The 27,078-nt window shown below is 43.1% G+C and overlaps 1 protein-coding gene across 1 annotated transcript in view; it reads right to left on the bottom strand.

The window, feature by feature from the left end:
* LOC309554872 (protein tyrosine phosphatase domain-containing protein 1-like) overlaps positions 1-27,078 on the bottom strand; it is a 90,947-nt gene that overhangs the window by 24,829 nt on the left and 39,040 nt on the right. Inside the window, exon 10 of the mRNA XM_082256595.1 lies at positions 26,544-26,621. Coding sequence (XP_082112721.1) covers positions 26,544-26,621 — 78 coding nt within the window. The remainder of the gene's footprint in view (positions 1-26,543; positions 26,622-27,078) is intronic.

The following is a 27,078-nucleotide window of genomic DNA, read 5'->3' on the forward strand; positions in this document are numbered from 1 at the left end:
TATTCAGCCCCTTTACTTTCAGTGCAGCAAACTCTCTCCAGAAGTTCAGTGAGAATCTCTGAATGATCCAATGTTGACCTAAATGACTAATGATGATAAATAGAATCCACCTGTGTGTAATCAAGTCTCCATATAAATGCACCTGCACTGTGATAGTCTCAGAGGTCCGTTTAAAGCGCAGAGAGCATCATGAAGAACAAGGAACACACCAGGCAGGTCCGAGATACTGTTGTGGAGAAGTTTAAAGCTGGATTTGGATACAAAAAGATTTCCCAAGCTTTAAACATCCCAAGGAGCACTGTGCAAGCGATAATATTGAAATGGAAGGAGTATCAGACCACTGCAAATCTACGAAGACCTGGCAGTCCCTCTAAACTTTCAACTCATACAAGGAGAAGACTGGTCAGAGATGCAGCCAAGAGGCCCATGATCACTCTGGATGAACTGCAGAGATCTACAGCTGAGGTGGGAGACTCTGTCCATAGGACAACAATCAGTCGTATACTGCACAAATCTGGCCTTTATGGAAGAGTGGCAAGAAGAAAGCCATTTCTTAAAGATATCCATAAAAAGTGTTGTTTAAAGTTTGCCACAAGCCATCTGGGAGACACACCAAACATGTGGAAGAAGGTACTCTGGTCAGATGAATCCAAAATCAAACTTTTTGGCAACAATCCAAAACTTTATGTTTGGCATAAAAGCAACACAGCTCATCACCCTGAACACACCATCCCCACTGTCAAACATGGTGGTGGCAGCATCATGGTTTAGGCCTGCTTTTCTTCAGCAGGGACAGGGAAGATGGTTAAAATTGATGGGAAGATGAATGGAGCCAAATACAGGACCATTCTGGAAGAAAACCTGATGGAGTCTGCAAAAGACCTAAGACTGGGATGGAGATTTGTCTTCCAACAAGACAATGATCCAAAACATAAACCAAAATCTACAATGGAATGGTTCACAAATAGAGTTGAGCGGACACCTGGATGTCCGTGTTCGGCCGAACTTGAAAAAAAGCCCGGGTCCGTGTCCCGGACTTTTGCCGAACTTTTCCCGGACACCGAACCCCATTGAAGTCAATGGGGACCCGAACTTTAAGGCACTAAAATGTCTCTAAAACACCAATGGAAAGGGCTAGAGTGCTGCAAATGGCAGCAAAACGTAGTTAAGAGCATGGCAAGTGCTCTGCAAACAAATGTGGACAGGGAAATAACTTAAAACAACCAAAAAAAAACAGAAAAATAAAACAATGTTCTTCATCTCTGAAGGACGAGGCCCATATGGAGTAGGAGGGAGGTTGAGGTGGTGGTGGATGTGGCGGTGTCATAGGCGTGCGCACAGGGTGTGCCGGGTGTACCTGGGCACACCCTAATCACCTAGGGCACATTAACATTATCGCTCTGTTTGCCAGTGAGGAGATGGGAAAGATCTCCCTCGGACCTGCTCTGCTCTATTTCACTTTGCCAGGAGGGAGAGTAATGTATCGGGGCCATGTACATGTAGGCAAACACATGCATGTGTATTTCAACTTTGGGGTGCACACCCTAATGCAATAGGCTGTGCACACCTATGGGCGGTGTAGGTGGAAGCGGCGGTGGAGGAGGACCAGGGCCGGATTAAGAGCATCATGGGCTTGGTGCTGAGGATTTTGAAGGGCCTTAAGGGCCGTGCCTTGGCATGCACCCAGAGGAGGAAGGGTGCAGCCATGCATGCCTAATTCAACATGGGATGCTGTCTCTGAAGCCCATAAACACATCCATGCATCGGCAACTGTCCCTCCTTGTCCGGCCTTCGTACTGTGTGGGGAGGTTTTGAGGGAGCTGCCTGGGGAAGCGAGCATAGAAGCCAGACTTCTGTGTTTACAAGTGACAGAAGAGCGGTAACAGTGAATATGGCCCACCCGGGGCCTATATTAAGGTAGGGGCCTGGAGCTGCAGCTCCAATAGCCCCTACGTTAATCTGGCCCTGAGGAGGACGAGGTAGCCAACACTGCTTTTTTTTCAGAAATTTTAAGTGAGGGTACACCCCAAAAGAGTGAGAAAGAGCAAAAATAGAACAATGGCTGGGTAAGGTCGGTATCCATCGCTATTCTGCACAAGGTACGGAAAAGTCCCGTGGGATCCATGCCTGGTTCATTTTAATGAACATGAGCTTGTCCACATTGTCTCTGGACAGGCGGCTGCGCTTGTCTGTGATAACGCCCCCAGCCGTGCTAAATACCCGTTCAGATAATACACTGGCTGCAGGGCACGCCAGCACCTCCAAGGCGTAAAGGGCAAGCTCAGGCCATGTGCCCAACTTGGAGACCCAGAAGTTGAAGGGGGCAGACCCATCATTCAGTACGTCTAGGCGTGTGCACACATACTGCTCCACCATGTTGGTGAAATGCTGCCTCCTGCTAAGACGTTCCATATGAGCTGCTGGTGCTGCTGTTTGTTGTGGTGTGCTGACAAAGCTTTTCCACATTTCGGCCATGCTAACCCTGCCTTCTGAGGTGCTGGCGGTGCCCTGGTTGCATTGGCGACCTCTTCCTCCTCCTCCTCCTCTGCCTTGTGCTTCCACTGTGGCCCCGCTGTCAGGTGGGAATGCCAGCAGCATCGCGTCTACCAGCGTGCGCTTGTACTCGCGCATCTTGCGATCGCGCTCCAGTGAGTGAATTAAGGATGGTACGTTGTCCTTGTAACGGGGATACAGCAGCGTGGCCACCCAGTAATCAGCACAAGTTAGAATGTGGGCAACTCGGCGGTCGTTGTGGAGACACTGCAGCATGTAATCGCTCATGTGTGCCAGGCTGCCCAGAGGCAACGAAAGGCTGTCCTCTGTGGGAGGTGTATCGTCTGTGTCCTCTGTATCCCCCCAGCCATGCACCAGTGATGGCCATGAGCTGGCCTGGGTGCCACCCTGCTGTGAACATGGTTCCATCTCCTCCTCCATCTCCTCCTCCTCATCCTCCTCATCCTCCAAAACTGTGCCCCTGCTGGACAATTGTGTCCCTGGCGTTTGTGTGTGCAGGAACCCACCCTCGGAGCCCCTTGCGAATCACTGCCCTGAAAGCCTTGGAAATGTTACCTCTTCATCCTCCTCCTCCTCCTCCTCCTCATCCTGTGCCACATCCTCTTCCATCATCGCCCAAATTGTTTTTTCAAGGAGGCATAGAAGTGGGATAGTTAAGCTGACAACGGCGTCATCGGCACTGGCCATGTTGGTGGAGTACTCAAAACAGCGCAACAAGGCACACAGGTCTCGCATGGAGGCCCAGTTATTGGTGGTGAAGTGGTGCTGTTCCGCAGAGCGACTCACGTGTGCGTGCTGCAGCTGAAACTCCACTATGGCCTGCTGCTGCTCGCACAGTCTTTCCAGCATGTGCAAGGTGGAGTTCCACCTTGTGGGCACGTCACATATGAGGCGGTGAGCGGGAAGGCCGAAGTTACGCTGCAGCGCTGACAGGCGAACAACAGCAGGGTGAGAACACCGAAAGTGCGCACAGACGGCCCGCACTTTCTGCAGCAGCTCTGACATATCGGGGTAGTTTTTAAGGAACCTCTGCACCACCAAATTCAGCACATGCGCCAGGCAAGGGATGTGCGTCAAACTGGCTAGGCCCAGAGCTGCTATGAGATTTCGCCCGTTATCGCACACCACCAGGCCGGGCTTGAGGCTCGCTCATTTGTCTGCTGTTCCATGTTCCTCCACAACTCCTGCGCGGTGTGTGGTTTTTTCCCCCAAATAGGCAAGTTTTAAAACTGCCTGCTGTCGTTTACCCCTGGCCGTGCTGAAGTTGGTGGTGAAGGTGTTACGCTGACCGGATGAGGAGGCGGTAGAGGATGAGGAAGCGGAGTAGGAGGAGTTAGGAACAGGAGGCAAACTGAAGCGCCCTGCAATCCTCGATGGTGGAAGGACATGCACCAAATTGCTATCCGCCTCAGGCCCATCCGCCACTGCATTTACCCAGTGTGCCGTTAGGGAGATATAACGCCCCTAACCGTGCTTACTGGTCCACGTATCGGTAGTTAGGTGGACCTTGGCACAGATGGCGTTGCGCAGTGCACACCTGATTTTTTCCCCCACTTGGTTGTGCAGGGAGGGGATGGCTTGCCTGGAAAAGTAGTGGCGGCTGGGCACGACGTACTGTGGGACAGCCACCGACATAAGGTTTTTAAAACTGTGCGTCTCCACCAGACGGAATGACAGCATTTCAAAGGCCAAGAATTTTGAAATGCTGGCATTCAGGGCCAGGGATCGCGGGTGGGTAGGGGGGTACTTCCTCTTCCTCTCAAGTGTTTGGGAGATGGAAAGCTGAACGCTTCCACGGGACATTGTGGAGATGGTTGGTGACCAAGGTGGTGGTGTTGCTGACAGATCGTCTGTTTGCGGGGTGGCAGGTGCCAGTATCACTACAGATGTGGATGGAGCGGCCGAGACTGCAGCAGAAGAGGAAGCAGGATGAGCCAGAGACGTTTCTTGGTTTTGAAGGTGTCTACTCCACTGCAGCTCGTGCTTTGCACTTAGATGCCTGATCATGCAGGTTGTGCTCAGGTTGAGAAGGTTTATGCCTCGCTTCAGGCTCTGATTGCACAGGGTGCAAACCACTCGTGTCCTGTCATCAGCACATTTTCTAAAGAACTTCCACGCTAGAGAACTCCTTTGAGCTTGCTTTGCTGCGCTCGTTCCCTTGCTGTGTTGGGCAGTAGCAGGCGTAGTGTCTAGGGCACGGCCGCTCCGCTTCTGCACCCTGCTCCCTCTTCTGCTGTGCTGGTGGCTCTGTGCGACCACCGCCTCTTCCTCCAAACTACTCAGGTCACCTGCATGACCTTCATTCCATGTGGGGTCGAGGACCTCATCGTCCTCCACATCATCTTCCACCCAGTCTTCACCCCTGCCCTCCTTATCGGTCTCCACAATTCTGAAAGCCGCAGCAGTTGGCACCTGCGTTTCGTCATCATCGGAGACGTGCTACGATGGTCCTTGCATGTACTCATCTTGAGAAATAAGTGGTTGGGCATCGCTGCACTCAATCTCTTCCACTTCTGGGGCAGGGCTAGGTGGATGGCCCTGGGAAACCCTGCTGACAGAGTCATCAAAAAGAAGAAGAGACTGCTGTATGGCTTGGGGCTCAGACTGCTTGCCTGATTTGCAAGGGGGTGAGGTGAAAGATGGTTGGACATCAGCTGCAGGTGCCAACTCTGACCTTTCTGCAGTAGACTGGGTGGGAGACAATGTGAAGGAACTGGAGGCACTGTCAGCAGCAAACCAATCTACTATCGCCTCTACTTGTTCTGGCCTCATCACTTCTAGAGGCGTATGATGCCCTACCAAATACTGATGCAGGTTCTGTCGCCTACTCACACTTGAGGAAGGTGTTTCACTTGTGCGTGTAGCTGGCACAGATCGACCAAGTCCTCTCCTTGCAACAGGAGCTCTACCAGCAGCACCACGACCCAGGCCACGGCCCCTATTTGACAGTCTCCTCATATTTCTGTAATTTATGATCTTGCCCTAGAAAGGTGTTTATTGAATAGCGGAACAAAACAACAACAGTATCGCACGGGTGTATCTCACAGTCAAATATGTAAACTATGCCGCAATTTAATGTTTTTTACCCCAAAAGGGTGTATATTGAATAGCGGAATAGGAAAAAGGATAAAAAACGGTGTATCTCACACGTACAAACACAGACTAGACCCAGATTAAAAATTTTTATACCCTAAAGGGAGGATGAGGAAGAGGAGTAGGAGGAGTTGGGAACAGGAGGCAAACTGAAGCGCCCTGCAATCCTTGGCAGGGGAAGGAGATGCGCCAAACAAATTTAAAAGGTGTATCTCACACGTACCGATACAGACTATGCCGTAATTTAATTTTTTACACTCCAAAAGGGTATATATTGAATAGCGGAATAGGAAACATTTTATAATACGGTGTATCTCACACGTACAAACACAGACTAGGCCCCGATTACAATTTTTTGTACCCTAAAGGCAGGATGAGGAAGAGGAGTAGGAGGAGTTGGGAACAGGAGGCAAACTGAAGCGCCCTGCAATCCTCAGGGGTAGAAGGAGATGCGCCAAACAAATTTAAAAAGGTGTATCTCACATGTACCGATACAGACTATCCCGCAATTTAATTTTTTACACTCAAACAGGGTGTATATTGAATAGCGGAATAGGACAAATTTTACAAAATGGTGTATCTCACACGTACAAACACAAACTAGGCCCCGATTACAATTTTTTGTACCCTAAAGGCAGGATGAGGAAGAGGAGTAGGAGGAGTTGGGAACAGGAGGCAAACTGAAGCGCCCTGCAATCCTCGGGGGTAGAAGGAGATGCGCCAAACAAATTTAAAAAGGTGTATCTCACATGTACCGATACAGACTATCCCGCAATTTAATTTTTTACACTCAAACAGGGTGTATATTGAATAGCGGAATAGGACAAATTTTACAAAACGGTGTATCTCACACGTACAAACACAAACTAGGCCCCGATTACAATTTTTTGTACCCTAAAGGCAGGATGAGGTAGAGGAGGAGTTCGGAACAGGCAGGAGGCAGACTGAAGCACCCTCAAATCCTCGGCAGTATGAGATGCGCCCCAAAAATTGGAAAGGTGTATCTCACACGTACCGACACAGACTATCCCGCAATTTAATTGTTTTTACCCAAAGGTGTAGATTGAATAGCGGAATAGAAAATATGATATCAAAAGGTGTATGTATCTCACACGTACCGACACAGACTATCCCGCAATTTAATTGTTTATACCCAAAGGTTTTGATTAAATAGCGGAATAGAAAATATGATATCAAAAGGTGTATGTATCTCACACGTACCGACACAGACTATCCCGCAATTTAATTGTTTTTACCCAAAGGTGTAGATTAAATAGCGGAATAGAAAATATTATCAAAAAAAGGTGTATGTATCTCACACGTACAGAACCAGACTAGGCCCCAATTACTATTTTTTGTACCCCCAAAGGCAGGATGAGGAGTAAGAGGAGTTCGGAACAGGCAGCACCCTCAAATCCTCGGAAGTATGAGATGCACCCCAAAAACTGGAAAGGTGTATCTCACACGTACCAACACAGACTATCCCGCAATTTAATTGTTTATACCCAAAGGTTTTTATTGAATAGCGGAATAGAAAATATTATCAAAAAAAGGTGTATGTATCTCACACATACAGAACCAGACTAGGCCACAATTACTATTTTTTGTACCCCCAAAGGCAGGATGAGGAGTAGGAGTTCGGAACAGGCCGCACCCTCAAATCTTCAGAAGTATGAGATGCACCCCAAAAATTGGAAAGGTGTATCTCACACGTACCAACGCAGACTATCCCGCAATTTAATTGTTTATACTCAAAGGTTTTTATTGAATAGTGGAATAGAAAATATTATCAAAAAAAGGTGTATGTATCTCACACGTACAGAACCAGACTAGGCCCCAATTACTATTTTTTGTACCCCCAAAGGCAGGATGAGGAGTAGGAGGAGTTTGGAACAGGCAGCACCCTCAAAATCTTCGGAAGTATGAGATGCACCCCAAAAATTGGAAAGGTGTATCTCACACATACCAATGCAGACTATCCCGCAATTTAATTGTTTATACCCAAAGGTTTTTATTGAATAGCGGAATAGAAAATATTATCAAAAAAAGGTGTGTGTATCTCACACGTACAGAACCAGACTAGGCCCCAATTACTATTTTTTGTACCCCCAAAGGCAGGATGAGGAGTAGGAGGAGTTCGGAACAGGCAGCACCCTCAAATCTTTAGAAGTATGAGATGCACCCCAAAAATTGGAAAGGTGTATCTCACACGTACCAACACAGACTATCCCGCAATTTAATTGTGTATACCCAAAGGTTTTTATTGAATAGCGGAATAGAAAATATTATCAAAAAAAGGTGTATGTATCTCACACGTACAGAACCAGACTAGGCCCCAATTACTATTTTTTGTACCCCCAAAGGCAGGATGAGGAGTAGGAGGAGTTCGGAACAGGCAGCACCCTCAAATCTTCAGAAGTATGAGATGCACCCCAAAAATTGGAAAGGTGTATCTCACACGTACCAACACAGACTATCCCGCAATTTAATTGTGTATACCCAAAGGTTTTTATTGAATAGCGGAATAGAAAATATTATCAAAAAAAGGTGTATGTATCTCACACGTACAGAACCAGACTAGGCCCCAATTACTATTTTTTGTACCCCCAAAGGCAGGATGAGGAGTACGAGGAGTTCGGAACAGGCAGCACCCTCAAATCCTCAGAAGTATGAGATGCACCCCAAAAATTGGAAAGGTGTATCTCACACGTACCAACACAGACTATCCCGCAATTTAATTGTTTATACCCAAAGGTTTTTATTGAATAGCGGAATAGAAAATATTATCAAAAAAAGGTGTATGTATCTCACACGTACAGAACCAGACTAGGCCCCAATTACTATTTTTTGTACCCCCAAAGGCAGGATGAGGAGTAGGAGGAGTTGGGAACAGGCAGCACCCTCAAATCTTAAGAAGTATGAGATGCACCCCAAAAATTGGAAAGTTGTATCTCACACGTACCAACACAGACTATCCCGCAATTTAATTGTTTATACCCAAAGGTTTTTATTGAATAGCGGAATAGAAAATATGATATAAAATTGGTGTGATTTATCAATAGCACATGTGAACAGCAGTGTCTTATATCAGTCAGCTCTGCTGCAGGCTATGGAGGGGGAAAAAAAATTCTATTTTTAAGTTTGTAATTTTTAACTAGATTAGTACAGACTATGCCACAATTTAATTTTTTTAACCCAAGGGTGTATATTGAATAGTGGAATAGAAAAAAGTGTATAATTTTTGAAATCACTCAATAATAGCACATGTGAACACAGCAGTGTATTATCACAGTCAGCACAGCAGCACTGAAGGAAAAATGCTGCACACAGTGACTGATAGAAAAAGACTTTTCTCCCTCCTCTTCAGTGGGCAAAAAAGATTGTTTTCACTGCACCCCACACACAGCAAAATCGATGTGGACCAGCTCTGCTGTAGGCTATGGAGGGAAAAAAAATTCCCCTTTTAAGTTTGTAATTTTTAACTAGATTAGTACAGACTATGCCACAATTTAATTTTTTTAACCCAAGGGTGTATATTGAATAGTGGAATAGAAAAAAGTGTATAACTTTTGAAATCACTCAATAATAGCACATGTGAACACAGCAGTGTATTATCACAGTCAGCACAGCAGTACTGAAGGAAAAACGCTGCACACAGTGACTGATAGAAAAAGACTTTTCTCCCTCCTCCTCAGTGGGCAAAAAAGATTGTGTTCACTGCACCCCACACACAGCAAAATCGATGTGGACCACTGACACCTGCCTATCTCCAGCCTCTCCCTAAAAGGATTGATAAGATCGGTCACTGCAAATCCCCCCCACACAGCAAAATCGATTGTAGAACACTGACCCTAAAAATCAGCAGCCTCGCCCTAAAATGCCCTACAACTCACCCTGCCTAAAACACTCCGACCTGTCCCTCAATTCTATCCGGACACAAATGATTTTTGCCTGTCTGTGTAAGGTTCTGGCACTCTCAGTGCCTCCTATCACATTATTTCCGGGTGATTTCCATCTACCTAGATAGATGAAACACATATAGGTGTGTTTCCCTTTAAGACTGATGCTGTCATCACTCAGCGCCGGACTGGATGGCTATTTAGATCGCCGGCTCTCACTCACATGTGTTCATTCAAACACCTTTGCACCTGGATGCTAACTTGGCTTGAAGCTCTCATGCTTGCAAGCATACCTCGCTGACGGAACCACGCTGCGCTGATCCCTGTATCCCGCTACTGGATCATCCGCTCTTCCTGAACCACCCCTCGGCTACATTGCTATTAGTGATAAGTACCCCGCAGGGGAGACCTCTATAAACTTTATACTAAAGCTTACACTATCTAGCTCTGCATAGTAAGGACTGTTATCACATCTGCATATCTAGATTGCTAGCTCTTGAGCCTACTGCTACCTATTCCTGCACTGGGTTGATCTCTCTTGTATGTCCACCTACTACTCTGTCATCTGCTACCATACATGATTGCTAAACCTATCTGCATCCATCTGCTACTATCTTACCTTCAAGTGTCTGTCATCTACCATCTCCACCCAACCTGTCTCTTCAGTCTATCATCACTGTGTTACTATATACATAAGTCACTCTAGGAAACATCTTGTTGAGTGTGTGTATTTACTAGCTGAATTGAGACCTTCCACACATGATGAGTCATTGAGGGTTGGGAATGGTATCTCAGCGTTTCTCTTACATGACTACTGAAGTGGAATATTTCTGCAGCTGAAAATCCACACCATACATGAAACGCAGGAGCGTTACAGATTGAACGAACCTACAAATGGATTCAGCAGAAATAACCACTCAGGTGACACAATTAAAACAGCAAGTAACTGCGTTAATACACGCACTTGCTGCATTAAAAGAAGATAATCAGGCTCTGTCGCAGCAGGTAATTAGACTGACACAACTTACCTCTGCTCAGTCTCCTGAACCCAAAATAAATCCTCCTTTGGTATTTACAGGCGATCGCAAAAAATTTCGCGAATTTAAAAACGCATGTGAGTTACTTTTCTTGTTAAGACCCCGTACCTACCTTACTGATCATATTAAGGTTTGTACTATTATTTCTTACCTAACAGGCGATCCTCGGGCCTGGGCAGACTCTCTTTTTGAGAAAAACGACCAGCTTCTCAGCTCCTATGCCTTGTTTCTAGCAGAACTTACTAGCCTATATGATGATCCCAATAGGCAGAGTACTGCCGATTTTCAATTAAGATCCTTGAACCAAGGTGGGAGACCTGTGGAAGACTTTGTCGCAGAATTCAAGAGATGGACCCTTGATTCAGAATGGAATGATGCATCTCTGAAAACCCAATTTAGGCTTGGCCTATCAGAGGCCGTTAAAGACGAGCTGGCCCGAGCGGATCTGCCAAAATCCCTGGATGCATTGATACAACTCAGTATCACCATAGATAGAAGACTACAAGAAAGGAAGTCTGAAAAAATGGGAATGCCATTATCCAGTTCTTCTCGGATTTCGGCCGTTGACCCCACTCCTAAACCTGCTCCAGGTAACCACAGACCCCGGCTACCTAGGGAAAATAGGAAACCAAATAAATATGGTGATCCTGCCTGGTCATGGTCCAAGCCTCCCTTAAACAGTCAGCCTTGTCACTCTGACACATCCCATTTAAACCCTGATCCTACAGAGATGGATGAGGAGCCTATGGAGATTGGTGCCGTACATACTAAGTTGTCCTTACAAGAAAAAAGAGATCACAGGAGAATCTGTGGCCTTTGTTTTTATTGTGGTGAAGGGGGACATTTCATTACATTCTGCCCAACCAGACCCCATAGGCCTAAGGCTCTCCCAATGGAGGCCAGGCGAATCCGAAGGGTCTTCCCTGAAAAACAGCCTGGAAATTACCAAAGCTGTTGCCAGCCCTGTCCCCGTTCTATATCAGAAAAGGACACCCAGAAATTGGCAGATGTTGGTATAGATACTCCTATTTTTGCAAGCACATTTTTAGCTTCCAATGAAAATATTGAGATTCTTGCACCTGACTGCGTACGCGCTTCTAATGGCACGGTGGTATGTAGGAAGGATCTGAGGATGTTTGAAGAAGCATTGGTTGCTAGGACTACTAGGATTACTTCGGATGGTTATGCGTCCGATTCTAGTGAGGGGTTCATGTAGCAGACACCCTAACAGCAAGTGATCCGATTCTCACATCGGTTACCAACCTGATCCGATTCTCATATCGGCAACAAGTGATCCGATTCTCACATCGGTTACCAACCTGATCCGATTCTCATATCGGCAACAAGTGATCCGATTCTCACATCGGTTACCAACCTGATCCGATTTTCATATCGGCAACAAGTGATCCGATTCTCAGATCGGTTACCAACCTGATCCGATTCTCAGATCGGCAACAAGTGATCCGATTCTCAGATCGGTTACCAACCTGATCCGATTTTCATATCGGCAACAAGTGATCCGATTCTCAGATCGGTTACCAACCTGATCCGATTCTCATATCGGCAACCATTTTTTTTTTTTTTCCCGATTTTCATATCGGCAACCAGTCTCATCCAATTCTCGCATCGGCAACCAGTCTTATCCGATTCTCGTATCGGCAACCAGTCTTATCCGATTCTCGTATCGGCAACCAGTCTTATCCGATTCTCGTATCGGCAACCAGTCTTATCCGATTCTCGTATCGGCAACCAGTATTATCCGATTCTCGTATCGGCAACCAGTGTTATCCGATTCTCATATCGGCAACCAGTCTTTTCCGATTCTTATATCGACAACCAGCCTTAGAGGCCTTCCGGAGCCGGCCTTACGGGGGGGGGGTACTGTAAGGTTCTGGCACTCTCAGTGCCTCCTATCACATTATTTCCGGGTGATTTCCATCTACCTAGATAGATGAAACACATATAGGTGTGTTTCCCTTTAAGACTGATGCTGTCATCACATCCGGACTGGATGGCTATTTAGATCGCCGGCTCTCACTCACATGTGTTCGTTCAAACACCTTTGCACCTGGATGCTAACTTGACTTGAAGCTCTCATGCTTGCAAGCATACCTCGCTGACGGAACCACGCTGCGCTGATCCCTGTATCCCGCTACTGGATCATCCGCTCTTCCTGAACCACCCCTCGGCTACATTGCTATTAGTGATAAGTACCCCGCAGGGGAGACCTCTATAAACTTTATACTAAAGCTTACACTATCTAGCTCTGCATAGTAAGGACTGTTATCACATCTGCATATCTAGATTGCTAGCTCTTGAGCCTACTGCTACCTATTCCTGCACTGGGTTGATCTCTCTTGTATGTCCACCTACTACTCTGTCATCTGCTACCATACATGATTGCTAAACCTATCTGCATCCATCTGCTACTATCTTACCTTCAAGTGTCTGTCATCTACCATCTCCACCCAACCTGTCTCTTCAGTCTATCATCACTGTATTACTATATACATAAGTCCCTCTAGGAAACATCTTGTTGAGTGTGTGTATTTACTAGCTGAATTGAGACCTTCCACACATGATGAGTCTTTGAGGGTTGGGAATGGTATCTCAGCGTTTCTCTTACATGACTACTGAAGTGGAATATTTCTGCAGCTGAAAATCCACACCATACATGAAACGCAGGAGCGTTACAGTCTGTCCCTAATCAGCAGCCAGCACGATGTGTGCTCTGTCCCTGAACTACACAGCATAATGACGCAGCGGCGCTGGCTCGAACTTATAAAGACTTGGTCACATGCTTCAGATGGCCAATCACAGCTACTAATACATTTGTAGGCATAGCTGGGATGGCTTAAGGCACACCAGTTAAACGCTTGTTGATTGGCTGTTGAAAGTCCTCCATGAAAAGCGCGCCAATGCATACAAAACCCGGAAATAAAATGACCGAACACGGATTTTTACCCGAATATACAGTAAAGTTTTCGGGTCCGTGTTCGGGTAACAAAAATGCAATTATTCGGTACAAACACGAATAATACACTCCGTGTTCGCTCAACCCTATTCACAAATAAACATACCCAGGTGTTAGAATGGCCAAGTCAAAGTCCAGACCTGAATCCAATCGAGAATCTGTGGAAAGAACGGAAAACTGCTGTTCACAAACGCTCTCCATCCAACCTCACTGAGCTCGAGCTGTTTTGCAAGGAGGAATGAGCAAAAATTTCAGTCTCTCGATGTGCAAAACTGATAGAGACATACCCCAAGCGACTTACAGCTTTAATCGCAGCAAAAGGTGGCGCTACAAAGTATTAACTTAAGGGGGCTGAATAATTTTGCACGCCCAATTTTTCAGTTTTTTATTTGTTAAAAAATTTTGAAATATCCAATAAATTTCGTTCCACTTCATGATTGTGTCCCACTTGTTGTTGATTGTTCACCAAAAATTACAGTTTTATATCTTTATGTTTGAAGCCTGAAATGTGGCAAAAGGTCGAAAAGTTCAAGGGGGCGAATACTTTCGCAAGGCACTGTATATACTGTATATATCTCTTCCCAAGGGAAAAAAATACATTGACATATTCATATTTCATGGGCCTGCATAGCAAAATGTCGATGATTTTACCTCCCAGTTTAGAGACTATGGAGATTATGAATGAAGTGTAGAATGAGTTTAGTGACTTGGATGTGATAAAATCACATTATGGATATGATGCCAGTGGCCCAACAATCAAAGTAAAAATCTATAGTATTCACTTTCACTCCCCCAAACAGCTACATAATGTAACGTTCATGCGTTTTTGTTAGTGGATGGATTTACAGCTGCAGAATTATTACACTCAGTAGCCTTGTAGAGATTCTGTTGAACAAACATATCCAACTCTCAGGACTTCATCACAGTGCACAGCCTGTTATGCAATATACATATACTCAATCAGATGTATTAATGGAGGGATAGAATATATGAGAAGTATAGATGAGAGACAGGCTATTGTATGGTGAGCACTTAGGAGTAGTAAGGAGAGTTGCAGGTGGTGATAATAGCAGATAGGTTCTGATGTCAAGTATAGTGCAGATGGTAGGAGGACACAGATGGAGTATACTTAGACAGAGTAACCTAGTGCAAGGATAGTTGAAGGTAGTCCCAAGAGCTAACAGTCTATGCAGATGATAGGAAACAGATAGATACAGATAGTCCTGGTATTTGTAGTAGATGACAGTAGGAGTGTAGTTAGTAAGGAATCCCCTGTGGGGTACTTATCACTTAGATAGGTTAGTAAGGATAGAGTCCAATAGTGAGAGGTGATCCCGTAGCGAGATACGGATCAGCAGCGAGGTTCCGGCTTCAGTTCAGCAAAGGGAAATGCCAGCAGCTCCGACTTCACAGGAGAAGGTGCGGTGAACATGTGGTTTGAACGAGCAATGAGTGAGAGAAAGCCGGCGATTGAAATAGCCGCTCATATCGGCGCTCAGCAATGATGTCATCCGGTCTTAAAGGTGTATGCGTCTCTTGGATAACAAGATGGGACGCAATTAGTAAGCGAGAAATATGGAAACAAGGGTACCAGAGGTACCAGAACATTACAGTACCCCCCCCTTAAGGCTGGCTCCAGAAGGCCTCTAGAACTGGTTTCTCTGGATATTTTGAGTGGAAATTGCGAATCAGTCTAGGGGCATGTATATCGGAGGTATCCAGCCAGGTGTCATCTTGGGGCCCATAGGTCTTCCAACGTACTAGATACTGGAGTTTTCTTCTATGGATACGGGAATCCAAAATCTCTTTTATCTCAAATTCTTCTCCACCTTCCACTTGTACAGGAGGTGGAGGTGAGATAGTAGGCCTTATTCCTTGGTTAGGAACATGGGGCTTCAGTAGGGACACATGGAAGATGGGATGTATCTTGAGGTCTGTTGGTAATGTGAGTTGTACAGCCGCTTTTCCAATAAGCTTCTGTATTGGGAAAGGTCCCAGGAATAGAGGTCCAAGTTTCTTACTAGGGATCTTTAATCTCAGATTTTTTGTAGAAAGCCAAACAAGATCCCCAATGGCATATTGGGGAGAGGGTTTCCTACGGAGGTCGTAGTACCTCTTTTGTTGGCTATGAGCATGTGATATGGTATTGTTGAGTAATCCCAGAGAATCCTTTATCTGGGTAAGATAATCAGATGCCACTGGATTACTTGATGGCAAAATACGTGGTGGAAGGAGTGTGGGATGAAACCCTTAATTTAAGTAGAATGGACTTTGTTTAGTAGTGCTATGAGTCGCGTTGTTATAGGCGAATTCCGCCAGCGGGAGGAGATCTGCCCAATCGTCCTGTAGGTACGAAGTATAGCAACTTCGTACCTACAGGACGATTCACATCGTTTCACAATAGTGAGAAGAGAAGACTAGCGTTCTTGTTTTCCAATCGATGATTGGTTGATGTATGTGTAACCAGGGAAGTCCCAAAATGATTGGAAAATGTGGTGAAGTTAATACATCAAAGGTGGTGGTCTCCACATGAGATTCGTCAGCAGTTACAAGGAGTGCCTGTGTCTGACTGGTGATAGGACCGGAGGATAAAGGGGTACCGTTAATAAAACTAACGGAGACAGGTTTTGAAACAATAGGTATTTTATTAAGGGAGACAAAACAAATGTCAATGTAGTTCCCACAAGATCCTGTGTCGATCATAGCCTTGGTGGTGATCCTAGTTTGGTCCCACTGCAATGTTAAATGAACAAAAAGATAAGGATTAGAAAAGGAAGTTGTAAGTCCCCCTAGCAAGACATTTGAACACTCACCCTCTTTTCTGCGGACAAGGGGACAGCCGCTTATCAAATGATCCGGGGATGCGCAGTACATGCAGAGATGTTCGGTTTTCCTCCTGGCACGTTCAGAAAGGGACAGAGGTGGCGTATCATTCCTACTTCCATAGGAGTAGGGTCAGCAGGCAACATCCGAGAAGGACTGGATAATGGTGAGCCCATCTTCTCAGCCTTTCTTTCTCGTAGTCGTCTGTCAATATTGATACTGGTCTGTATCAGTCCCTCTAGAGTGCCAGGTAAATCCGCTCGGGCGAGCTCGTCTTTTATGGCCTCAGATAGGCCGAGTCTAAACTGCCTTCGCAAAGCTGTGTCGTTCCACCCTGAATCAGGGGACCATCTTTTAAAATTTGCCACGAAATCTTCAACAGGTCTCCTTCCTTGTTTTAACCACTTGCCGACCGCCGCACGACTATCTACGGCGGCGGTCAGCCCCTCACAGGCAAAGTGACGTAGGTCTACGTCGCTCGCCTGTGAGGGTTTAGGGAGCGAGCGCGCGCCGCCGGAGGCGCGCTCCCGCTCCCGCGTGGTCACGGACCCCCCCGCGCGTGTGACCGGCGGACCCGATCGCCGCCGGCCACTCTTTGATCGGCGGGGGAGAGGGAGAAAGTCAGGCAGCTTGTGTAAACAAGCTGCCTGTCATTCTCCTCTCTGTATGAGAGCTGATCACATGGATCTACTATGTAGATCCATTGATCACTCTGCATACAGTTGAAGCCACAGCCAATCACAGTTAGAATCACGCCCCTAGGGACACACACAGCCCCTCCCTCTCAAATAAAGTTAACCCCTTCACTACCAGTGTATTTTTACAGTAACAGTGCATATGTATAGCACTGATTACTGTAGAAATGTCACTGGTAACCCCAAAAGTGTCAAAAATGTCAGTCAAGGGTCCGATCTGTCCGCCGCAATGTCGCAGTACCGCAAAAAAAATCGCAGATCGCCGCCATTACGCGTTAAAAAAAAAAACAACAAAAATGACAAAAATCTTTCCCTTTGTTAGTAAACGCAATAACTTTTGCGCAAACCAATCAAAATACGCTTTTTGCGATTTTTTTTACCAAACATAGGTAGCATAAAACAAATTGGCCGAAAATATTAAAAAATTTTGATTTTTACATTTTTTTTTGGGGGAATTTCATATAAAAAAAAGGGAAAAATATTGCTATTTTTGCAAAATTGACGCTCTTTTTTTGTTTATAGCGCGTGATCAAAAAATCGCACAGGTGATCAAATACCACCAAAAGAAAGCTCTGTTTGTGGGAAAAAAAGGACGCCAAATTCGTTTAGGTACAGCGTCGCACGACCGCGCAATTGTCCGTTAAAGTCACGCAGTGCCGAATCGCAAAATAGCCTCTGGTCGTTTAGCAGCCAAATCCTCCGGGGCTTAAGTGGTTAAGGCCCTTAATTGGGTATCAGCGGTACTCTGCTTATTGGGGTCTTCATATAAACTAACGAGTTGTGCTAGGAATAAAAGGTAAGAATTAAGGAGTGGGTCATCCTTCTCAAAAAGAGCGTCTGCCCAGGCCCGGGGTTCACCCGTCAAATAGGAGATAGTGGTACAAACCTTAATTTGGTCAGTGTAGGTTAGAGGTTTTAACAAAAAAAGCAAACGACATGCGTTTTTAAATTCACGGAATTTGCTCCGATCACCGGAAAACACTAGAGGAGGGTTTATCTTAGGTTCACGGGGCTGAGCAGTAGAAAGCTGTGTGAGACGGCCAACCTGCTGTCTCAAGGCCTGATTTTCGTTTTGTACCTCTGTAAGCGCAAGGATCAATGCATCTACTTGCTGTTTTAATTGTAGTACATGAGTGGGTAATTCTGCTGAATCCATATTTTTTTTAAAGGCTCGTTCAATCTGTAACGTTCATGCGTTTTTGTTAGTGGATGGATTTACAGCTGCAGAATTATTACACTCAGTAGCCTTGTAGAGATTCTGTTGAACAAACATATCCAACTCTCAGGACTTCATCACAGTGCACAGCCTGTTATGCAATATACATATACTCAATCAGATGTATTAATGGAGGGATAGAATATATGAGAAGTATAGATGAGAGACAGGCTATTGTATGGTGAGCACTTAGGAGTAGTAAGGAGAGTTGCAGGTGGTGATAATAGCAGATAGGTTCTGATGTCAAGTATAGTGCAGATGGTAGGAGGACACAGATGGAGTATACTTAGACAGAGTAACCTAGTGCAAGGATAGTTGAAGGTTGTCCCAAGAGCTAACAGTCTATGCAGATGATAGGAAACAGATAGATACAGATAGTCCTGGTATTTGTAGTAGATGACAGTAGGAGTGTAGTTAGTAAGGAATCCCCTGTGGGGTACTTATCACTTAGATAGGTTAGTAAGGATAGAGTCCAATAGTGAGAGGTGATCCCGTAGCGAGATACGGATCAGCAGCGAGGTTCCGGCTTCAGTTCAGCAAAGGGAAATGCCAGCAGCTCCGACTTCACAGGAGAAGGTGCGGTGAACATGTGGTTTGAACGAGCAATGAGTGAGAGAAAGCCGGCGATTGAAATAGCCGCTCATAGCGGCGCTCAGCAATGATGTCATCCGGTCTTAAAGGTGTATGCGTCTCTTGGATAACAAGATGGGACGCAATTAGTAAGCGAGAAATATGGAAACAAGGGTACCAGAGGTACCAGAACATTACACATAAACATTAATGTAAAGAGGTAAGGGTAGGTTCAGATGAGCTGGGCCAGCATGTATATATTTTTAGTAGACACTCCCAACCAAGGTGAAGGCTGACGATGGGAGATGGCTAACCAAGTGAATTGACTCTTCTAGAATTGTCAAATTTTCTATCAAGTTCAAGGTCCCATTGCAAGTGAAAAAAAATAATTTATGACCAATAAAAATACTCCAAGTAACCATTTAAAATATTTATCTCTGTGCTTTTTTCTACATTTTTAATTGGTTACATATTGGCAGAATGCAGGCTTCCTATTACATGTTTTTATATTTTGTAGTGAAAATGCTTTTTTTCTTTATAGGAGTGGGGAGCAACCTGACTGCCGACCACTCTTCTTAAATACAGTGCCTTGAAAAAGTAGTCATACCCCTTGAAATTTATCACATTTTGTCATGTTACAACCAAAAACGTAAATGTATTTTATTGGGGTTTTATGTGATAGACCAACACAAAGTGACACATTGTGAAGTGAAAGGAAAATGATAAATGGTTTTCAAAATGTGTTACAAATAAATATCTAAAAAGTGTGGCATGTATTTTTATTCACCCCCCTGAGTCAATACTTTGTAGAACCACCTTTCACTGCAATTACAGCTGCAAGTCTTTTTGGGTATGTCTCTAGTCTACCAGCTTTGCACATCCAGAGAGTGACATTTTTGCCCATTCTTCTTTGCAAAATAGCTTAATCTCTGTCAGATTGGATGGAGAGTGTCTGTGAACAGCAATTTTCAAATCTTGTCACAGATTTTCAATTGGATTTAAGTCTGGACTTTAACTGGACCTTTCTAAAACATGAATATGCTTTGATCTAAACCATTCCATTGTAGCTCTGGCTGTATGTTTAGGGTCGTTGTCCTGTTGGAAGGTAAATCTCCGCCCCAGTCTCAAGTATTTTGCAGACTCAAATACGTTTTCTTCTAAGATTGCCCTGTATTTGGCTCTATCCATATTCCCATCAATTCTGACCATCTTCCCTGGTTCTGCTGAAGAAAAGCATCCCCACAACATGATGCTGTCACCACCATGTTTCACAGTAGGGATGGTGTGTTCAGGGTGACGTGCAGTGTTAGTTTTCCGCCACACATAACGTTTTGCTTTTAGGCCAAAAAGTTCAATTTTGGTCTCATCTGACCAGAGCACCTTCTTCCACATGTTTGCTGTGTCCTCCACATGGCTTCTCGCAAACTGCAAACAGGACTTCTAATGGCTTTCTTTCAACAATGGCTTTCTCATTGCCACTCTTCCATAAAGGCCAGATTTGTGGAGTGCAAGAGTTATCCTGTGGACAGATTCCCCCACTTGAGCTGTGGATCTCTACAGCTCCTCCAGAGTTACCATGGGCCTCTTGGCTGGTTCTCTAAATAATGCTCTCCTTGCCTGGCCTGTCAGTTTAGGGGATGGCCATTTCTTGGTAGGTTTGCAGTTGTGCCATACTCTTTCCATTTTCGGATGATGGATTGAACAGTGCTCCATGAGATGTTCAAAGCTTGGAATATTTTTTTATAACCTAACCCTGCTTTAAACTTCTCCACAGCTGTATCCCTGACCTGTCTGGTGTGTTCCCTAGCATTCATGATGCAGTTTGTTCACTAAGGTTCTCTCAAAAATTTCTGAGGGCTTTAAAGAACAGCTATATTTATACTGAGATTAAATTACATACAGATGGACTCTTTTTAGTAATTAGTTGACTTCTGAAGGCAATTGGTTCCACTAAAATTTAGTTAGGGGTATCAGAGTAAAGGGGGCTGAATACAAATGGACTCCACACCTTTCAGATATTTATTTGCAGAAAATTTTGAAAACCATTTATCATTTTCCTTTCACTTCACAATTATGTGCCACTTTGTGTTGGTCTATCACAGGGATCCTCAAACTACGGCCCTCTAGCTTTTGCGGAACTACACGTCCCATGAGGCATTGTAAAATTCTGACATTCACAGACATGACTAGGCATGATGGTAATTGTAGTTCCTGAACAACTGGAGGGCCATAGTTTGAAGACCCCTGGTCTATCACATAAAATCCCAAAAAAATACATTAACATTTTTTGTTGTAACATGACAAAATGTGAAAAATTTCAAGATGTATGAATATTTTTTTCAAGGAACTAACAAAGTAATTTGGCTTGTTTCTTATTTCTTTCTCGTTTTCATCTCTACTTTGGTTTCTGCCAGTTTTTTTGCTTGATCGCGCTGATCTTCAGCAGGAGATATGACTGCCCCTCTTTAGGCTTACAGGCCCTTTTAGAGCACTGTCCCTCTTACTACTGTGTTTGACTATTGCAACTGCATATTTGTGGCTGTTTCTACCAAAATAGTAAGTAAGGACTATTTTCACATTTAGAAAAATACTTTATAACCATCATAACTAAAGAACAAATAAGAAGAATAAAATGTCTCCATTAATACATGTGCACTTTAAAAGACTAATAAATGAAACAAAATTAATAAGAAAAGCGGATTTCCTGATGATGCCTCTATAGGCGAAATGCATAGAGACCAGATTGCTGCCTGTTACTGAGGGTAACCCCTGATGTCATATCCAGTTTTTGGTGGAACGGGCCTTACAAGGTAACAGCGTGGGGAACGGTCCTCTGAAGTGACATTTAGATTGCCAGTGGCATTGTGCAGACTGATTGATCTGGTGTGGGTCTGGGCACATTTTATTGTAAGCAGATTTTATGTAGAGAGTTTTTATGATCATTTTTTATTAAACGGTGTTGCATTCTCATCTTGTTATTTGTTCATTTCCTGGTACTTGAGTCAATTTGCCTAATTGGAGAACACCACCATTGGAGAAGTGTCTGATAACTGTTGAAGAATTTTTGATTATTACATCCTACTAATTGATAAAAGGCTTGATTGGTCTCAGTGACCTTGGGGCTCTGGTGGGTGTATTTATATTGCCACATGTGGTGGAGCACCTGTTTCTTTTGGGAGAAGAGCACGATTCAAATCCTTAGGATTTCCTTTTTACACAGTATGGTTGGGGGGCTATAAAGATTGATAGAACATTACAGTGGACTTTATTGCATATTTTATTTTTGATTTCATGGTATTTAATACACTAAGCATATACACTTGGAAAAAAACAATTTTCAGCATTGGCTCTGGTGGCACATGAATTTATGAATGCAGTATTATGTGATTTGTATTTTCACAAATGTCATTTTTTGATTTAACGATTTTAATGGTCACATAAAATTACTAACACTGAGTTTTTTGAGCATTGAATGGATGAGGGGTTAAATCTTTGTGCACATAGTAAGGTTTAAAATTATTTTATAAAAACAGCATTTGACTTTACTATTGAGTAAAAAAATAATAAGAAAAATATTCTATCATATGCACGACAATACATATTTTAAATGGTTACTTGTAGTGATTTTAATGCCATAAATTATTTTTATTCACTTGCAATGTGCCCTTGAACTTGATAGAAAATGTAAATATATTTGACCTGGGGGCACTGGTGAGGGCATTTATATTTTTACACATGGTGGAACACCTGTTTCTTTTGGGAGCATGATTCAAATCCTTAGGATTTCCTTTTTATACAGTATGGTTGGGGGGGCTATAAAAATTGATAAAACATTACAGTGGACTTCACTTGATATAACTAGCACTGAGTGTTTTAGCATACTAAAATAGTAAGCGAGAAATATGGAAACAAGGGTACCAGAGGTACCAGAACATTACACATAAACATTAATGTAAAGAGGTAAGGGTAGGTTCAGATGAGCTGGGCCAGCATGTATATATTTTTAGTAGACACTCCCAACCAAGGTGAAGGCTGACGATGGGAGATGGCTAACCAAGTGAATTGACTCTTCTAGAATTGTCAAATTTTCTATCAAGTTCAAGGTCCCATTGCAAGTGAAAAAAAATAATTTATGACCAATAAAAATACTCCAAGTAACCATTTAAAATATTTATCTCTGTGCTTTTTTCTACATTTTTAATTGGTTACATATTGGCAGAATGCAGGCTTCCTATTACATGTTTTTATATTTTGTAGTGAAAATGCTTTTTTTCTTTATAGGAGTGGGGAGCAACCTGACTGCCGACCACTCTTCTTAAATACAGTGCCTTGAAAAAGTAGTCATACCCCTTGAAATTTATCACATTTTGTCATGTTACAACCAAAAACGTAAATGTATTTTATTGGGGTTTTATGTGATAGACCAACACAAAGTGACACATTGTGAAGTGAAAGGAAAATGATAAATGGTTTTCAAAATGTGTTACAAATAAATATCTAAAAAGTGTGGCATGTATTTTTATTCACCCCCCTGAGTCAATACTTTGTAGAACCACCTTTCACTGCAATTACAGCTGCAAGTCTTTTTGGGTATGTCTCTAGTCTACCAGCTTTGCACATCCAGAGAGTGACATTTTTGCCCATTCTTCTTTGCAAAATAGCTTAATCTCTGTCAGATTGGATGGAGAGTGTCTGTGAACAGCAATTTTCAAATCTTGTCACAGATTTTCAATTGGATTTAAGTCTGGACTTTAACTGGACCTTTCTAAAACATGAATATGCTTTGATCTAAACCATTCCATTGTAGCTCTGGCTGTATGTTTAGGGTCGTTGTCCTGTTGGAAGGTAAATCTCCGCCCCAGTCTCAAGTATTTTGCAGACTCAAATACGTTTTCTTCTAAGATTGCCCTGTATTTGGCTCTATCCATATTCCCATCAATTCTGACCATCTTCCCTGGTTCTGCTGAAGAAAAGCATCCCCACAACATGATGCTGTCACCACCATGTTTCACAGTAGGGATGGTGTGTTCAGGGTGACGTGCAGTGTTAGTTTTCCGCCACACATAACGTTTTGCTTTTAGGCCAAAAAGTTCAATTTTGGTCTCATCTGACCAGAGCACCTTCTTCCACATGTTTGCTGTGTCCTCCACATGGCTTCTCGCAAACTGCAAACAGGACTTCTAATGGCTTTCTTTCAACAATGGCTTTCTCATTGCCACTCTTCCATAAAGGCCAGATTTGTGGAGTGCAAGAGTTATCCTGTGGACAGATTCCCCCACTTGAGCTGTGGATCTCTACAGCTCCTCCAGAGTTACCATGGGCCTCTTGGCTGGTTCTCTAAATAATGCTCTCCTTGCCTGGCCTGTCAGTTTAGGGGATGGCCATTTCTTGGTAGGTTTGCAGTTGTGCCATACTCTTTCCATTTTCGGATGATGGATTGAACAGTGCTCCATGAGATGTTCAAAGCTTGGAATATTTTTTTATAACCTAACCCTGCTTTAAACTTCTCCACAGCTGTATCCCTGACCTGTCTGGTGTGTTCCCTAGCATTCATGATGCAGTTTGTTCACTAAGGTTCTCTCAAAAATTTCTGAGGGCTTTAAAGAACAGCTATATTTATACTGAGATTAAATTACATACAGATGGACTCTTTTTAGTAATTAGTTGACTTCTGAAGGCAATTGGTTCCACTAAAATTTAGTTAGGGGTATCAGAGTAAAGGGGGCTGAATACAAATGGACTCCACACCTTTCAGATATTTATTTGCAGAAAATTTTGAAAACCATTTATCATTTTCCTTTCACTTCACAATTATGTGCCACTTTGTGTTGGTCTATCACAGGGATCCTCAAACTACGGCCCTCTAGCTTTTGCGGAACTACACGTCCCATGAGGCATTGTAAAATTCTGACATTCACAGACATGACTAGGCATGATGGTAATTGTAGTTCCTGAACAACTGGAGGGCCATAGTTTGAAGACCCCTGGTCTATCACATAAAATCCCAAAAAAATACATTAACATTTTTTGTTGTAACATGACAAAATGTGAAAAATTTCAAGATGTATGAATATTTTTTTCAAGGAACTAACAAAGTAATTTGGCTTGTTTCTTATTTCTTTCTCGTTTTCATCTCTACTTTGGTTTCTGCCAGTTTTTTTGCTTGATCGCGCTGATCTTCAGCAGGAGATATGACTGCCCCTCTTTAGGCTTACAGGCCCTTTTAGAGCACTGTCCCTCTTACTACTGTGTTTGACTATTGCAACTGCATATTTGTGGCTGTTTCTACCAAAATAGTAAGTAAGGACTATTTTCACATTTAGAAAAATACTTTATAACCATCATAACTAAAGAACAAATAAGAAGAATAAAATGTCTCCATTAATACATGTGCACTTTAAAAGACTAATAAATGAAACAAAATTAATAAGAAAAGCGGATTTCCTGATGATGCCTCTATAGGCGAAATGCATAGAGACCAGATTGCTGCCTGTTACTGAGGGTAACCCCTGATGTCATATCCAGTTTTTGGTGGAACGGGCCTTACAAGGTAACAGCGTGGGGAACGGTCCTCTGAAGTGACATTTAGATTGCCAGTGGCATTGTGCAGACTGATTGATCTGGTGTGGGTCTGGGCACATTTTATTGTAAGCAGATTTTATGTAGAGAGTTTTTATGATCATTTTTTATTAAACGGTGTTGCATTCTCATCTTGTTATTTGTTCATTTCCTGGTACTTGAGTCAATTTGCCTAATTGGAGAACACCACCATTGGAGAAGTGTCTGATAACTGTTGAAGAATTTTTGATTATTACATCCTACTAATTGATAAAAGGCTTGATTGGTCTCAGTGACCTTGGGGCTCTGGTGGGTGTATTTATATTGCCACATGTGGTGGAGCACCTGTTTCTTTTGGGAGAAGAGCACGATTCAAATCCTTAGGATTTCCTTTTTACACAGTATGGTTGGGGGGCTATAAAGATTGATAGAACATTACAGTGGACTTTATTGCATATTTTATTTTTGATTTCATGGTATTTAATACACTAAGCATATACACTTGGAAAAAAACAATTTTCAGCATTGGCTCTGGTGGCACATGAATTTATGAATGCAGTATTATGTGATTTGTATTTTCACAAATGTCATTTTTTGATTTAACGATTTTAATGGTCACATAAAATTACTAACACTGAGTTTTTTGAGCATTGAATGGATGAGGGGTTAAATCTTTGTGCACATAGTAAGGTTTAAAATTATTTTATAAAAACAGCATTTGACTTTACTATTGAGTAAAAAAATAATAAGAAAAATATTCTATCATATGCACGACAATACATATTTTAAATGGTTACTTGTAGTGATTTTAATGCCATAAATTATTTTTATTCACTTGCAATGTGCCCTTGAACTTGATAGAAAATGTAAATATATTTGACCTGGGGGCACTGGTGAGGGCATTTATATTTTTACACATGGTGGAACACCTGTTTCTTTTGGGAGCATGATTCAAATCCTTAGGATTTCCTTTTTATACAGTATGGTTGGGGGGGCTATAAAAATTGATAAAACATTACAGTGGACTTCACTTGATATAACTAGCACTGAGTGTTTTAGCATTGAATGCTAAAACCTGCTTTTCACAATGATTATTAGGTTTATTAAAAATAAATTTAAAGGTAAATATCACCTACAAAAAAAAAAAAAAGAATGTGGTCTCACCCTGCTTAGTTTTGTTAGATTATTTCTCCAGTCCCCATCACAGAAGGACTTTAAGTCTTCTTGATTTAGTACAGGCTCCTAAAAAAAGAAATGTAGTCAGAGGGTATGGTAAATAACAGAAGAAATGTGGCAAGAGAGGAAAAGATCACAATAGAGGAGGAGCTGGATCATATATAAAATATACAGTATACGAAAGGTGCCTGAAACGTCAAATTCTGCTATTTTGTCACTAAATAAATTGGACGTAGTCTCAAGTTCAAAAACTTGATATAATACTAGGAATGATCAGCCTACTAAAATAGCCCTTTTGCCTGTCCTCAAGATATTCTTGTGCTGCTGCTAAAGAATGGTGTGAATTTTTTTCTTTCCTTGTAAAGTCATATTATGTGTTGGAATAACTAGGGCATGTCTGCCTGCTGACCCTGTACATGTATAGCTTAAAAGAGAAGTATGGCAGAAGTTTTTTTCTGGCAGTACTTCTCTTGCTGGTTACAGGAGTGCACTTACTTTTGCTCTCCTTTGACCCAGGGTCAGC

The sequence above is a fragment of the Pelophylax lessonae genome, assembly GCF_965119305.1.
Source record: "Pelophylax lessonae genome assembly, chromosome: 4".
Classification (NCBI taxonomy): Eukaryota; Metazoa; Chordata; class Amphibia; order Anura; family Ranidae; genus Pelophylax; species Pelophylax lessonae.